Here is a 14570-nt window from a genome sequence, read left to right as displayed (position 1 = left end):
GGGCAAAGATTTTCTCTACTGCTTTGCCATAAAAACACAAGCTGTTAACCTTGTAATGTTTGCCATTAGAGCATCCATCACACAAACGATGCTCTAAATACAGCAACTGGGGCTAATGACAACTGAGAGAAGGGTTAGGTCTGTTCACTTTTTCCCTAATGTGTTTGCAAATGGATACCACTCCAAGACAAATTTAAGGCATTCCCTCTCCAGAGCTTTTTTTAGTAAGATGTTAATTGCAGCTGCAATGTTACAGAGGTGACTTCATCCTTCAGGCAGCACCTTCCTGATGTGGAAGGATGGATTTTCCACCACACAAGCTCCCAACGCCTCCTCCAGTGGCAGGGAGGAAAAGCCCAGGCTCTGCTGCACCCCAGGAGCCCTCAGAGCACATCAAACTCCCCCTCTGCATCTTTACTCTTCATTTACAGCTGGAGTTGTGCTGGGGAGCTGTTCCCACCCCCTGCACCCATCCTGGTCTGGGTTCTGATTCCCACCCCATCCATCCCTGCCTGCAGTCCCTGTGCTGTTCCTGCTCCTGCTCTTGAACACTCCCAGCCCACCAAGCCCCCACAACCTGCACAGATCCCTCTGCAGCTTCCTCACCTTCTGGAGCCTGCCTTTCCATCCCAATCCCAATCCCAACCCCAATCCCCCCTCTCCTGCCATTCCCAGTGCAAGACACACAGCCCAGCCTCCTGCCAGCTATCAGATTCAGATTTTATCACATTTAGCTGTTAACATCACTATCAGCTATGTCTACCAGCTTGTGGGCAGCTCCTCCAGGAGAGGAGGGACTGCAGGGGAGCACACACGGAGAATCCTGGCTGATGGAAAAATTCCCAGCTGGAATTGCTATTTTGCTACCAACAAGCAAGTGCACAGGGTTAATAAAACAGACAAGAAACAAGAAATTTCATCCACAGCACCTGTATAAAATAACTCATCATCACCCTGTTGTTGCTAATTGCAATGTCCCATCCTCTTCCACCTCAGAGCCTTCTGCTCCCAGTGTTTGCAGTTAATTAACAGCACAGTCACACATCTAAAAATACAAACAACCACACTCCAGCTGCTGAATTTTCTTCTTTCTCTATTATTTATGGTCAAGCCTAACTAAATGATGCACATATGTGTGGTGAGTATTAACAACACTAACATCTCCAGGTACTGAGGTAGTAATTTACTCATTGAAGGATTACCAAGGTGTCTTTCAGAGCCCCTCCCTGCCCCAGCCCTAATACAGCATGGTAATGAATATGTAAATTAGAAATCACACTCTCAGAAAGCTTGTGGGTCACTTTAAGCCTGCTCACAAAACCCTGGAGAACCCCTGGGACAGCCCAGGGTCACTCAGGGCAGTAAAATTCATGGAAGAAGTACACTATTGTTTTTAGCCAGAAAAGCAGAATTATGAAGTGTTTTAAAAAAAGTAGTAGGACACCCAACACATCCTCCAGAAAAAACACATGCTACAGAGAGGCAGAGCTGGGAGCTCAAAAACAATGTTACTCATTAGATTTAATCCCTTCCACCAAAAACTGCAGAATTTGGGGGTTCACCCTCATTCCAGGCTCTCTGACAGAGAGAGAGCCCACAGCATACGTGCTCCCCAGCAGTGCTCAGCTGATGCTATCAGGACAGGGCTCAGCCTTCATTCTCAGTTTCCTTGTTGCACCTCAGAGATGTTTTTGTGGTTTCCAGAACCGAAAGCAGACTGGGCCCCCTCTGTGCTCCCAGCACAGCTCAGCTCCTGGGGCCATGGCAAGGCAGCTCTGCCTGCAGAGCTCCCCCTCTCATCTCAGAGACCACCTCAGCACATCACCAACAACATGGACATTCTGCAATCTCTTTATAGTAGATTTTCTGCTTCAATGGTGGGATAAAAGTCACAGATTGCTGCTGTACCTCAAGGCAAATGGCAGAGGAGCAAAGGCACCACGCTCCTGTCCGTGTCCCTGAGGTCCCACAGCTCAGGGCAACTCCAGAGCTGCTCAAAGCCCTCCTGCCTGGACAACTCCCCCCTTCAGGAACCTGGCTGCACTTCAGGAATCAGTGTTTAATTGAAATATCACCTAAGGACTCAGCAGGACCTCAGACTGAGCAGAGCTGTGTGGAACAGGCCATGGAGAGCCAGCAGTGCCAACCTGATTTCTGCACCACAGATCATCTTACCTGGAACACTGCCTGCTCCACAAGTAATCAGCACCTTTCTCAACACCCAAGGGATCTGATTTCTTAAACCCTCTTGGACAGGCAGAATCACTTAACCAGGCATCAGGTTTGAAGGTTGAACTTTGATTAACAGGCTCAAGTGTCTGAGTCTTGATTCTTTCTAACCCAGTAACTCTTAACCCACAGAACCAAGCCCAGCAGGCAGTGTGTCCTCCACCCAGCAGTTCCCAGGAACTCTCTTGGAAACCCAGCAAAGGAATAAAACAATCCCAGCAGGCTGGAAAAAGCAAAGGGTGGTTTAAGCACAGGGCTGTTTCAAGCCACGCTTGCTGAAGATGAGCCCAAGAGCAATTTCTGAGTCCCTGACACCCAGGAAAGGCAGCTGGTCACGTGCTGCTGACTTCCTAATTGATTTCTTGTGGTTTAGCTGCTGGAAAGGGCTCAGCTACACAGTATTTTCCCAAACAAGCAGTTGCTAAAATAACAATACCCAGCTGAGGAGTGCAGAAGCACCCAAAGCAGATTCCTCAAGATCAATACCCCATCACCAAAGCACAGCAGGCAGAGGTGGCTCTGGAGTCACTTTTAGGACTTTCAACTTAAACCTGAGAATCCAGCCCCAGCCATCAGCCCTCCCTCAGCAGCCACTTGGCTCAGTCATTCTCAGCTGTTGGGCACCACTTTTTAAGCCATCAATGATTATAACTTCTCATTTTGTGGGTTATCAGCAAAACCAGCCAAACAAAATCTGCTCTTCAGACAGACACAGCTGAGCATCTGCCAAGGGTGCTGGGCTGGGCAGGAGCTGCTTCCAGAAGTGAAAACACTGCAAGGTGACTCTGCTTGTCTCAGTTCAGAATTCAGTTCAAAATTCACTTAAATTCCTCCAGTGAAGCCTAGAAACTCACACCTCTGAAGCTGCTTTGTTCCTTTCACTTCACACTGTCCCTCTGCTGGGTTCCCCAGGATGCCCCACACCCCAACCCAGGCTGTGAGCCCTTGCAGGGAGATCCCATCCTTCCCTGAGGGGCAGTGCTTGTGCAGGAGCACAGGCACAAGGAAAAAATCTCTTCCCTTTTCTCTACATAAACAAAGCAGGCAGGACCACAGGGCTGCCCCAAAAGCAGCTTCACTCACTTTGAGACAACACTTCCTCCAGAGGTTTAGGGGAAGTGACCCAACTTCTAACCAGGCAGGTGGAAAAAAGAACCCAAGGAATCCTTTGGAAACAAATAGGCTGGTGAGGAAAGGATTTGTGAAGGGAAAAAAAAAATCCTTATAAAAAGAATTTGTAAAAGGAGTTGAGAAAAATGCCCTCATCATCTCTCTCCAATGGTGCAGAGATGAGCAGCAGTGGCAAATGAACTCACACTGAGCCCAGTACAGCCTTCTGAGCTGGAGTCTGCTTAAAAACCCCACACCTATCACAGGATCATGGAATGGTTTGGCCAGAAGGACCCTAAAGCCCATCCAGTGCCACCCCTGCCATGGCAGGGACACCTCCCACTGTCCCAGGCTGCTCCCAGCCCTGCCCAGCCTGGCCTTGGGCACTGCCAGGGATCCAGGGGCAGCCACAGCTGCTCTGGGCACCCTGTGCCAGGGCCTGCCCACCCTCCCAGGGAACAATTCCTAATTCCCAAGATCCCATCCAGCCCTGCCCTCTGGCACTGGGAGCCATTCCCTGTGTCCTGTCCCTCTATGCCTTGTCCCCAGTCCCTCTGCAGCTCTCCTGGAGCCCCTTTAGGCCCTGCAAGGGGCTCTGAGGTGTCCCTGGAGCCTTCTCCTCTCCAGGTGAGCACCCCCAGCTCTCCCAGCCTGGCTCCAGCCCTTGGGGCATCCCTATGGCCTCCTCTGGACTCTCTCCAGGAACTCCAGGTCCTTCCTGTGGTTACAATGATTCTTCCTACAGAGAACACTCTTCATGCTCTTACAGGTGTAAATCTGACACTTCAAAATGCCAAACCCTTGCTCCTCCCCACTTGTACAAACGTGGCAGCTCCTTTGACCAGAGAGAAGCCAAGGAAAGATGCCCAAGTGACAGGAGTGGAGAACCTGGCGTGGTTGTGTAGCAGCTCTGAGGAGTCCAAGATGCATGAAGAGATTTTTAAAAACACTTCTCAAATCCTTCACTGTCAGCAGAGCCACAAATAAACCCTTATTTATCTCAGCCTCCAGACAAGTCCCAATAATACCCAGGGAAGGCTCTGAATCACAGTTGTTTGTAGCCCCAAGTGAAGGAGGCTCTGGAATTATGCACATATGTAGTGCTGGAAATGGGAAGCACCAGGGCAAGCAAAAAAAGAAAGTGAATGTAAGAAAAACCCAATTATTCAGCATATTTCTTAAAGGGGTACCTCTACTCAGATGCAAACTCCAGCATGCAAATCCTGCTGATTTTTCTCCAAAATCCACTTCTGCCTGGCAGGATTAAACCCATTTCCATGGGGGAAAGCTGTCCCAACAGCTGGCTACACAAAGTGCAAGGTTTAGGGCAAACTTGGGGCAGGATTATTCCTGATCCAATGCATTACAGCAGCCAGACCTGATTTCCAAGGAGGTGTGATTATACTACATGAAAATATGGAATTTTAAGACCCTAAATCCCTATCAGAGAAAAGGAAAAATGATTGTAAAATTAAAAATTGAAATTCCATGAAACTCCAGAAATTTCATTGCTGGCAAGAGCATTAAAACTTGTGTTGGGCATTTAAGAGTGTATAATGAAACCACCATGGGAAACACCATGGGAATAACTAAGATTTTTGTTAATTAAAATGTTTTCAAAGGACAGCTCACACAGGGAGAACATCCAGTCCAATTAAAGGAAAACAAGATGTTGACATCTGCAGTGCTGCTGCTGCACTTTGGGGGATTTCACAAGTGCCCCTTTGCTGCTCACTCCTGCAGCTCTGGGGGTCCCACCCTGGGGGGGTTCCAGGCTCCCTGCCCACCACAGGGGGCTCTGCTGGGCCAGCATGGGGATCTTTGTCCTGGGGGACCCAAAGGGTCACCATGACCCAAGCAGCTCCTTCAAACACCAGCAGAACACAGGAAAAAGCAGCTTTGGAAAGCCAAAGCTGCAGCTTTCCCCAGTCCCAAACCCAGCAGCTCCTGGGAGCAGGGGAAGGGCTGGCAGCAGGAATTACCCCCTGAGCACTGACTGAGCTCACATTTCCACAGCAGAGACTACAGGCCATGGAGCACTTTGTCCTTCTCTTGGTTTCCTTCACCCTTGCCAAAAGAAAGCCAAGGAATGTAGAAAGTACAGGTTTATCCCCCATAACCCAAGAGTTAGGGAATGGGATGAGCCACAACAACTGCAGCCATGCCCAGGAGCTGGTTGTGCTGTGTCCTCTCCAGACCCTGATTTTGAACACCAGGGAAACCAGCACTGAGCCAAACTTCCATGGATGAAAGTGCTCCTCATCCCAAAGAAAAGGTGGAATTGCCATGCAGAAGAAACCTGCTCTGTTCTTACTCAATGAAGCAGCAGGGAACCAGCTGAGCACAACACAGATTTTTCAGGCAAAACATCTCTCCAAAGGGAAAAAAAAAATAAAACCTCATTCCCCTTTGGAAAGCTGCATCCAATGCTGGCTTTGGCATCCTGACAAGGCAGTACACAAAACAGATGAGCACACTCCTTTCTCCAAAGAGGGGACAAAAAGGAACCAGGACAATCCCTCTTGGGAAGAACTCCACGCTGCAATTAAAGCCCTAATAAAATATTAAGTCAAAATGCTAAAAATACACACAGAGATCCAGCCACGAGCTTGGAGATGCTGGAACAAATAAAAGATAATTTGGAGCGAGAATGCAAAGGGTTGGAAATAGGAAAAGAAATGGAATTCTGGGCATGATCCACATAGGAGAAGGGTCAGGGAAGATCAGGGGGAGGAAAAAAAATAAGGAATTTGTGGTGTTGCTAGAAGAGCCTGGAATAGCTCTGGTGGAGTGAAAGTATCCTGAGTGTAAACAGAAAAGAGAAGCATGGATAAAGAAAGGAATCACATGTGTGTGGAGGGAAGGTAAGATTGGAAAAGAGCTGCTTCACCATAAGCTGTAGGAGCTTCTTAGCCTAGGAAAAGCTGCATCACCCCAAAATTCCAGAGAACAGAACCCACAAATAAACCCCAGGGGGTGCCTGGACCAGTAGGAAAGTCCCTGACCATCAGAATCAGTAGGGGAAAAGCCAATTGCTTTTCCTCTACCAAAATATCAATATTTACATTTTGGTTGGAACAAGGAGGCCTACAGGGGAGAACAGGCACATGCTGCACCCTTAATAAATGCTGGAACTGGGATTCCAAAAATGATTCTATATAAATGGGAGTCTAAACATTTTATTTTGATAAAACAAAGCAGCAAACACCTTCTTTTCTCTCTCTCTCAAAGAAGAAGGTTGTCATGTTGACACCTGGGATGCAGAGAGAGCCAAGGCAGCAGTGACCCAAATATAAATATAGTTCCTAAGAGGAAATATCTGCTGTGTGACAGAGGATAATGATTGGGAAGGATTTTAGGGCATGTTCTACAGGCAGGTATCAGCCTATCCACCTCAAAGCTCCATTTCCTTCTGCTTTGCATACACCAATGTATAAATCCAACATGGTCCCTCAATGACACCACCTAACAATGTGCAAGTAATTCACCCAACTGAACCCAAAGTTCATGGAGTTTTTGGGTATCCATGCATGGAGTGATCTCTGCACAGCACTGAGCCCCATGGCAGGAGCTTTGTGGTACCTGCCAGATTTTAATGCTTTTCTGCTGAAATAATTACAGCCACCAGCAGCCATCCATCAGCAACAGGCAGTGGAAATGAGCTTTTCAAGCTCATTTAGTGAACCTGGAGGCTCAACACTTTTGCCTTGATAGCTTTTAGTCCTCCTGCAGCCTACATTTAGCTACCCAGGTCTTTGAAATATGGATGTGTTGGAATTATTATAGGTCCTGAAAGGAATTATGTGCAAGCATTCTGCTAAATGAGCTGTTTTCTTCTGAGAAAAAGCTCTGCTTTTGGAGGAAGCTGAGATCTGAGCAGAGATCAGCTCTCCTGCTACACAGTTCCCACCCTGGTTCATCTCCAGAGCTACCCAGGCCTTGCTGCAGAGTTGGGAAAGTTCACCAGCATTAATCAGCATGCCCAGTTGGATGGTTTAATAGAGGGGAGATTACTGGGGGCACACAGAGTCACACTGTGACTTGCTGGCCAAAAAAGGAAGCCAGATGTTGGAGCTGAGGCCGGAACTTCCGAGTTCCTACTCTGGTTTGAGTCAGAAGGGTTCCAGAGAGGGTTTGCTTTTATTGAGCTGCTCATGGAGGGGAGCCCTGAGAGCAGACAGAACCCCAGGCTTAGGGGTGGGGTTGTGATGCTGCACCTCAGCTGGGGGACAGAGGCAGGGGACAGCACCCTCAGCTCCCTCTTCATCACAAAACCCTGCTGAGAAGCTGAGCCCACCTGGCCATGTGCCAGCACTTCCTGCCTGGGCAGCAGCAGCAGCACCCCCATCTCCTCAGGGCCCAGCACCCCTGAGCTCACCTGGGACAGGGAGCACAGCACCCCTGAGCTCAGTACAGCACCCCTGAGCTCACCTGGGGCTGGGACAGAGAGCACAGCATCCCTGAGCTCAGTACAGCACCCCTGAGCTCACCTGGGCCTGGGACAGGGAGCACAGCACCCCTGAGCTCACCTGGGACAGGGACAGCAGCACAGCACCCCTGAGCTCACCTGGGACAGGGACAGCAGCACAGCACCCCTGAGCTCACCTGGGCCAGGAAAAGGGAGCACAGCATCCCTGAGCTCACCTGGGCCTGGGACAGGGAGCACAGCATCCCTGAGCTCACCTGGGACAGGGACAGCAGCACAGCACCCCTGAGCTCACCTGGGCCTGGGACAGGGAGCACAGCATCCCTGAGCTCACTACAGCACCCCTGAGCTCACCTGGGACAGGAAAAGGGAGCACAGCATCCCTGAGCTCACTACAGCACCCCTGAGCTCACCACAGCACCCCTGAGCCCACCTGGGCCAGGGACAGCAGCACAGCCCAGACAGGGCCCAAGTGTCCCCAGGGTGATGGGACAGCCAGGCCAAGGGGCTCTGCAGGAGCACGAAGCTGCTGCTCCCTCCTGTCCCAATGTCCTGGGTGACCTGCAAAGAGCAGGAGTGCCCCCAGAGCAGCTCTGGCTCCCAGGCACAGCCTGAGCCAGCCTCAGGGCCACCAGCTCAGCAGGGCTGACACAGAACAAACAGGAGCTGTTCTGGCAATTGAGCAGCAGCAGCTCCTTGGCAACCACGAGCACCGGGATAAGCCAGGGCTCAGCAGCCTCACCTGGCAGGACAAGCTGCAATCCACACACACTCCCCTCCTTCCTGAATGGAAGGAAGGCTGCAACCATCACAGGCAGCTTCAGGCACAAGAAAACAACAGCACTCCCTGCTAGAGTGAAGGTGGGAAGAGAGGCTGTGGAATGAAAGGCAGGATGCTGCTGTGGGGAACTCAGGAACAGCCAAGCTGCAGCCGCCCACTGCCTGCTCCATTTCAGTGCCTCACACAGCACAGGGCCACGAGACTCCCTGGAGCTGGGAACCTCCATTGTCTGCTCCTCTGCAGGCCCAGGGACAGCCTGGGGGAAGTGGGATTTGCTCTGGGAGAAGCTGCCTGCAGCTCTCCAGCATCCCTGCATCCCAAACCCCACACAGCAGCATTTCCTGGAAGTGCCTGTTCCTGAGCTGCTTTGGTTGCTGGCAGGATATAAATCCCACAGAAGTGAAGAATGTGTTTCCCAGGAGGCAACCACTGAAACTCCAGCCTCATGTGGGAGGTGCAAATGCAATTCCCAGGTGAGGGGTTTGCTCAGGAGATCCCAGCTGGGCTCCCAGGGCTTCAAAGATGGTTTATTTTCAAAAAGATGGCCATTTTCACCAGTGGAAGGAACAGAGGTGAAGGAAAGAGTGATGAGACAAAGACATGGCTAATTTGGACAGAAAATAAATCCCTCCAAGGATAGCTCCATCAACAATATTTACTTTGAACCTGTTCACAAAAATCCTCTAAAAGGTGAGGAGGAGACAATACAATAATTTGTAGTGTGTGAGAGCAAAGCCTGAAGTTGGATGTGCTCTGTGTGCTCAGAGATGAACTCCAGAGAAACCCAGCTGGATTTTGCAGTATCCTGTTCTCCCTACAGAGACACCACAGCATCACCACCTTTCCTTTCCCTCAGGAAGCCCCAAACTGGAGTTTGGGACCCCAAAACAGTGCACCAGCACTACTGACACACACAGCAGGCCGGAGCAGCCCCAAGAACCCCCCCACAGAGCTCTCTGCAAACACCTCTGACAGCACAGAAACACTAAAGCTTCCTCTGAAGCCAACTTTTGAGTGGCATTAAGATTGCTGAGCCCAGCAAACAGGAGTTTGTTCACAACACTTGCAGTGCCTGAGCTCACTGTGCATCACTGCATTCCCTCCTGCCTTCCCAACTTCCTCCCAAAATCCCTGCCCAGTTAATCAAGCTCTAATTCATCCCTGCTCATTACCCTCCACATCCACCCAGCTCAGCCCCACTGAGGAAAACCTGCTCCCAGCAGCCCGCTCTTCTTGGAGCAGAGTTTAATTCTGTTTTATTTGTTCCCTGTGTGCCTTCCAGCAGCTCCTCTTCACACTTTCCCAACTGTTTCCAGGAAGGAGGGTGCTCTAGCAGCAGAACATGCCCATCTGTAGGCTCCAGGGAAATGGGAACAGAAGGAAAATCTTGCCCAGGAGTCACATGATAAGTTACAACAGTAAATCCTGCAGCACAGCCCAGGGACTGCTGCTCAACTTCCACAGGCAGCCAAACAGTGGATGTTGAAGGGAAAAAAAGAAGAAAACAAGGTGTAATTCAGGAGGAGAAATATGTCCACAGGGAAGCAAGGGAGAACTAATTTTTACCAGCTGCACTGTGAAGTGCACACCCTGGCCTGCCAAACCCTGCAAACCATTTATTCAACCTTTTTGAACCTGGGCTGGTCACTAAGAATCCACCTCAAAAATCACCCTCTGCCTGAAGCTAAAGCCACAAAGAGCTGGGACACGTGGCAGGCACATCAGGAACCCACCCTGAACACCCTCAGGCTACTGCCATAAAACACTACCAGTATTTATATATATAATATTATATTTATATATGTTTTACTGCGAAGACCCTGTCCCACCCCAGCCCATCCCAGATGGAGCAGCAAAGCCTCTCCAAGAGGAGAGGCTGTGGGTAAGCTAAAGGGGCTACAGAGACCAAAGTTTCAATAAAACACCAGTCATGTACCAGGAGCACATCACATGGTGAGCAATGTGATTACCTCGGCTCTTGGGTGAAGAAATTCCCAACCAGGACCCCAAATTCTGGAAGAAAAAGGGTGCAAAGCCCAATCCTAAACCACCAAAGGCAGGTTAAGGTGGAGTGGGGTGAGAACCAGGCCAGGAACTGCAGCCTGAGCTCAGTGGGGTCTCTGGGTGAGCCAGGGCAGGGTCCCAGGGGCAGATCCAGGGCTGCTGAAAGCATCTCCCCACTGCTGCCTGCCCTTGGTCACCCCAAGAAATACTGGGATACAAGGAGGGATACCAATATTGGGATAGCAGCTTTCCCTGTGGGTAGAGCAAGGGGAAAACAAGATCAGCAGCTCTGGGCTGGTGGCAGTGAGCAGCACCCGATGCCCTGGGGGCAATCCCCCCCTGCCAGCGCTGCCAGCCCGGCTCTGCGGGCACCCACCCGGTCAGAGATGGCTCCTGAGACCTTTCCTGGGGATCTTATCCAGAGAAGGAGAGCACTGTGCAGATCCCAGCGGGTCAGCCTGTCCCTGTCGCTGTCCCTGTCCCTGCGGGTGCCCCGGCAGTGCGGGCACAGCCGAAGGCCGCTGTCCCCAGCACGGAACAGAATTTAGGTCACTCCTCCGGCTTACCCAAGGCTCGGCTGGAGGCCGTGAGGGCAAGCCCACAGCTGGCGCCGGAGAATTTAATCACCCAATGGTTTGGGTGTGAAGGGACCTTGAGGCTCATCCTGTGCCACGTTCAGGGCCAGGCTGGGCTGTGCCAGGCTCGGCTGTGCCCGGCTGCTCCCGGCCGGGCCTGGGCACTGCCAGGGACCGGGGCAGCCACAGCTGCCAGGGCACCCCTCGGCTTTAACGCCACAAACCCGGAATTCCCAGCACCCCGGGCACCACGGCTCGCAGGAGGGGTCCGTGCCCTCCCGGCCTTTCACATCCTGTCCCGCGGTGCCCCGTGGGGGCCGCCGCCCCTCGGCCCTTCATGCTCCGGTGTCCGGGCCCCGCGGGACCATCCCCCGTTCCCTCCACCCTGCCGTCCCCGCTGTCCCAGCTCACCATGGCCGCGGCGGCCCCGGGGCGGCTCTAGGCAGGGCGCCGCGCTCCGCTCATCTCATGGCCGGCGGTGGCCCAGCGGGGCCCCCCCGCCCATGCACCGGCGAGTCCCCGCCGGCCGCGCAGCCACGGGCACCGGAGAGCTGCCGGCACCCAGCCCCCGGGCCTCCCCAAGCGGCGGGACGGGGAGCCCCGGGGCGCCGGGCAGGGCGGCGCGAGCACGGGCGGGCGGGAGCGGCGGCGGCGCGGTGCGGGGCCGGTGTCGGTGCCGGGGCTACGCCAGGCGCATCCCGGGCCCGCCCCGCCCTCCCACCGGAAGCGCTCACCGGCGCCCGCAGCCAATCAGAGCCAGGCAGCGGCGTTGTGCATGCGCATCTCAGCGCGGCGCACTGTTCGCCGCCATCTTGGAGAAGGGCGCGGCGCTGTGCGGGGCGCTGAGGGAAGGGCACGCCCGGAGCTGCGCCTGGCCACGCCCCCGCAGCACTGCGCATGCGCTGGGGGCGCTTTCCCGCGCGGCAGGAAATGGGAGTTGATTGGGCTGTGCCTTGGTGGGCGTGGCTATGTATGGACACGCCCGGTGTGGGCGGGGCTTGGATAGATTGGGATGGGGTGGGATCAAACGGGATTGGAGATGGGATTGGGATTGGAGGTGGAATGGGATGGGATTGGAGATGGGATGGGATGGGATTGGGGATGGGATTGGGGATGGAATCGGATGGAATTGGGGATTGGGATGGGATTGGGATTGGAGATGAAACGGGATGGGATGGGATTGGAGATGGATGGGATGGGATTGGAGATGGAATGGGATTGGGATTGGGGATGGGATTGGAGATGGGATGGGATGGGATGGGATTGGGATTGGAGATGGGATTAGGATTGGAGACGGGATTGGAGATGGAATAGGATGGGATGGGATTGGAGATGGGATGGGATTGGGGATGGGATGGGATTGGAGATGGGATTGGGATTGGGATTGGAGATGGGATTGGGATTGGAGACGGGATTGGAGATGGGATAGGATGGGATGGGATTTGAGATGGGATGGGGATAGGAATAGGGATGGGGATGGACCCAGCCCTGGGCCAGGGCCTGGACCTGAGCCTGCAGCTCGAGCTGTCCCTGGATCCAGCCCTGGGCCTTGCCCCCAGCCAGCCCCAGCGCTGCCTCCCCTGGCTGCTGCCCCATGAGGAGCTCCCAGGGCTCTCCGGATGTGGCTCCTGGCTTTGTGCCCATGTCATTAATTAAGTAATTAAACGAACCAGGGTGAGGCAAACCCCCAGCCCTCCCAGCCCTCCCCAGCAAGGACCACAAAGCTCCATGGCAGGGATCCTTTGGCTGCTCCCATGTCCTGGGTTTGCCTCAGCCTGGAGCTCCTTGTGGCCATCACTCTTCCATTGCCTGACCTGGCCAGGAGTGAAGACATCAACAGAGCCATTCATCCAGGGCATTAATGTTAGGAAAATTGAGATCCAGGCCCCAACTGCTGCCTCCCAAAATCAAGGAGCTGGGAACCACTGGTGATAGAAGGGTCTCTTTGAGTTAGGTTTTATGAGAGTAATATAAATCTCTTGGAGATCTTTATTACATTTGAGATAGCTTAGCTACTTTAGATGGCATAAAATTAGCAGGATGGCTTTTGTAGCAGTGTTGGAAACAGAAAAGTTTTAATAAAAGGCAAAATAATAAAGATTTTTACAGAAAAAAATGAGCTAATGTAAGAAGTTCTTACTCTTAGTAAAACACTTCAAAAAGCTATTAGTTTCTTTGTTCTCTTCTTTTTCTAATAAATTACTTAAACAAAATTTTTTAACTTCTATCTAATTAGCTATCTTTAAGTTTAAAGTCTCTAAAGTCTTATGAAGTGTCTTTTTACCTAATTAATGAAAAAAACTTTTAAGCTTTTTCCTTTTTTCAAGAAACAAAAGATAATTTTGTTACTCCATCAGCAAAGAGCACATTCCCACACACTGGAACTCCAAACCAGTGAGGCTGATGCAGATCAAAGTGTTCCTCATGGCTCCCAAATTCCTGTGGCACCTGCAGGGACAAGAGGCAGCTCAGCCTGGTGGCTTAACAGGCTTTAGAGGGGACAGCAGCCCTGGGGGACATTGCAAAGGCTGGCACTTCCTTTAGAGGATTAAACACCAGCAGGAGGGGAATGAGCCATCTGTGGGGCTGGAGCTGTCCCCAGCTCCACAAGGAGCTTAGGGCTGGGCAGTCCCGTGGGTCTCCACGAGGATTTTCTGCCATGGATTTTATTTCCACTCTCTCAGCAGAGCACTGACCCCACCAGCCCCAGTCCTGCTCATCCCCCAGGGAAAACGCTGCCCCTGGGCCCGGCTGGGGGTGGAACTGCCCAGGGAGGAGCAGCTGAGGAGACACAGCCTGGAGGTGCCCATGGATCATTGTGTGCACGCCCAGGCTCCAAACCCTGCCTCTGAATCGCCTCCAAACCTCCCCGAGACCTCCAAAATGCCCTACAACCCCTTCCAACCCTTCCAGAATCCCTCCAATCCCTCCACAACCCCTCCAACACCTCCAGAACCTCTCAATCACGTCCAAAACCTCTCCATCATGTCCAAAATCTCTCCAACCCCTCCAGAACCTCTCCATCCTGTCCAAAACCTCTCCATCATGTCCAAAATCTCTTCAACCCCTCCAGAACCTCTCCATCATGTCCAAAACCTCTCCATCACGTCCAAAACCTCTCCATCATGTCCAAAATCTCTTCAACCCCTCCAGAACCTCTCCATCATGTCCAAAACCTCTCCAACCCCTTTGAAACCTCTCCATCACCACCAAAACCTCTCCAACCCCTCCACAACCCCTCCTACCCCTCCCAAACTTCTCCAGTTCCTTCAAAACCTTTCCATCACCTCCACAACCCCTTCAACCTCTCCAAAACTACTCTAACCCCTCCAAAAGCTCCCCATCACCTCCAAAACCTCCCCATCACCCCAAAACCTCTCCAACACCTCCTCAACCCCTCCAACACTTCCAGAACCACTCCATCACCTCCAGAACCTCTCCAAAA

The 14570-nt window shown here is 52.3% G+C and overlaps 1 protein-coding gene across 2 annotated transcripts in view; it reads right to left on the bottom strand.

Moving 5' to 3' along the window:
* XPO6 (exportin 6) overlaps nt 1-11854 on the bottom strand; it is a 64869-nt gene extending 53015 nt beyond the window's left edge. Inside the window, exon 1 of one of the 2 annotated variants that reach the window (XM_071444477.1) lies at nt 11537-11854. In XM_071444477.1, coding sequence (XP_071300578.1) covers nt 11537-11539 — 3 coding nt within the window. In that variant the 5' untranslated portion in view covers nt 11540-11854. The remainder of the gene's footprint in view (nt 1-11536) is intronic. The other variant, XM_071444476.1, reaches the window with a different exon arrangement.
* Between the last annotated feature and the right edge of the window lie 2716 nt (nt 11855-14570).

Source organism: Agelaius tricolor, unplaced genomic scaffold (assembly GCF_023055355.1).
Source record: "Agelaius tricolor isolate 1412-34295 unplaced genomic scaffold, bAgeTri1.0.p SCAF_19, whole genome shotgun sequence".
NCBI lineage: Eukaryota > Metazoa > Chordata > Aves > Passeriformes > Icteridae > Agelaius > Agelaius tricolor.
The sequence above is the reverse complement of the archived record's forward strand: the minus strand, read 5'-3'. Positions and strand labels throughout refer to the sequence as shown.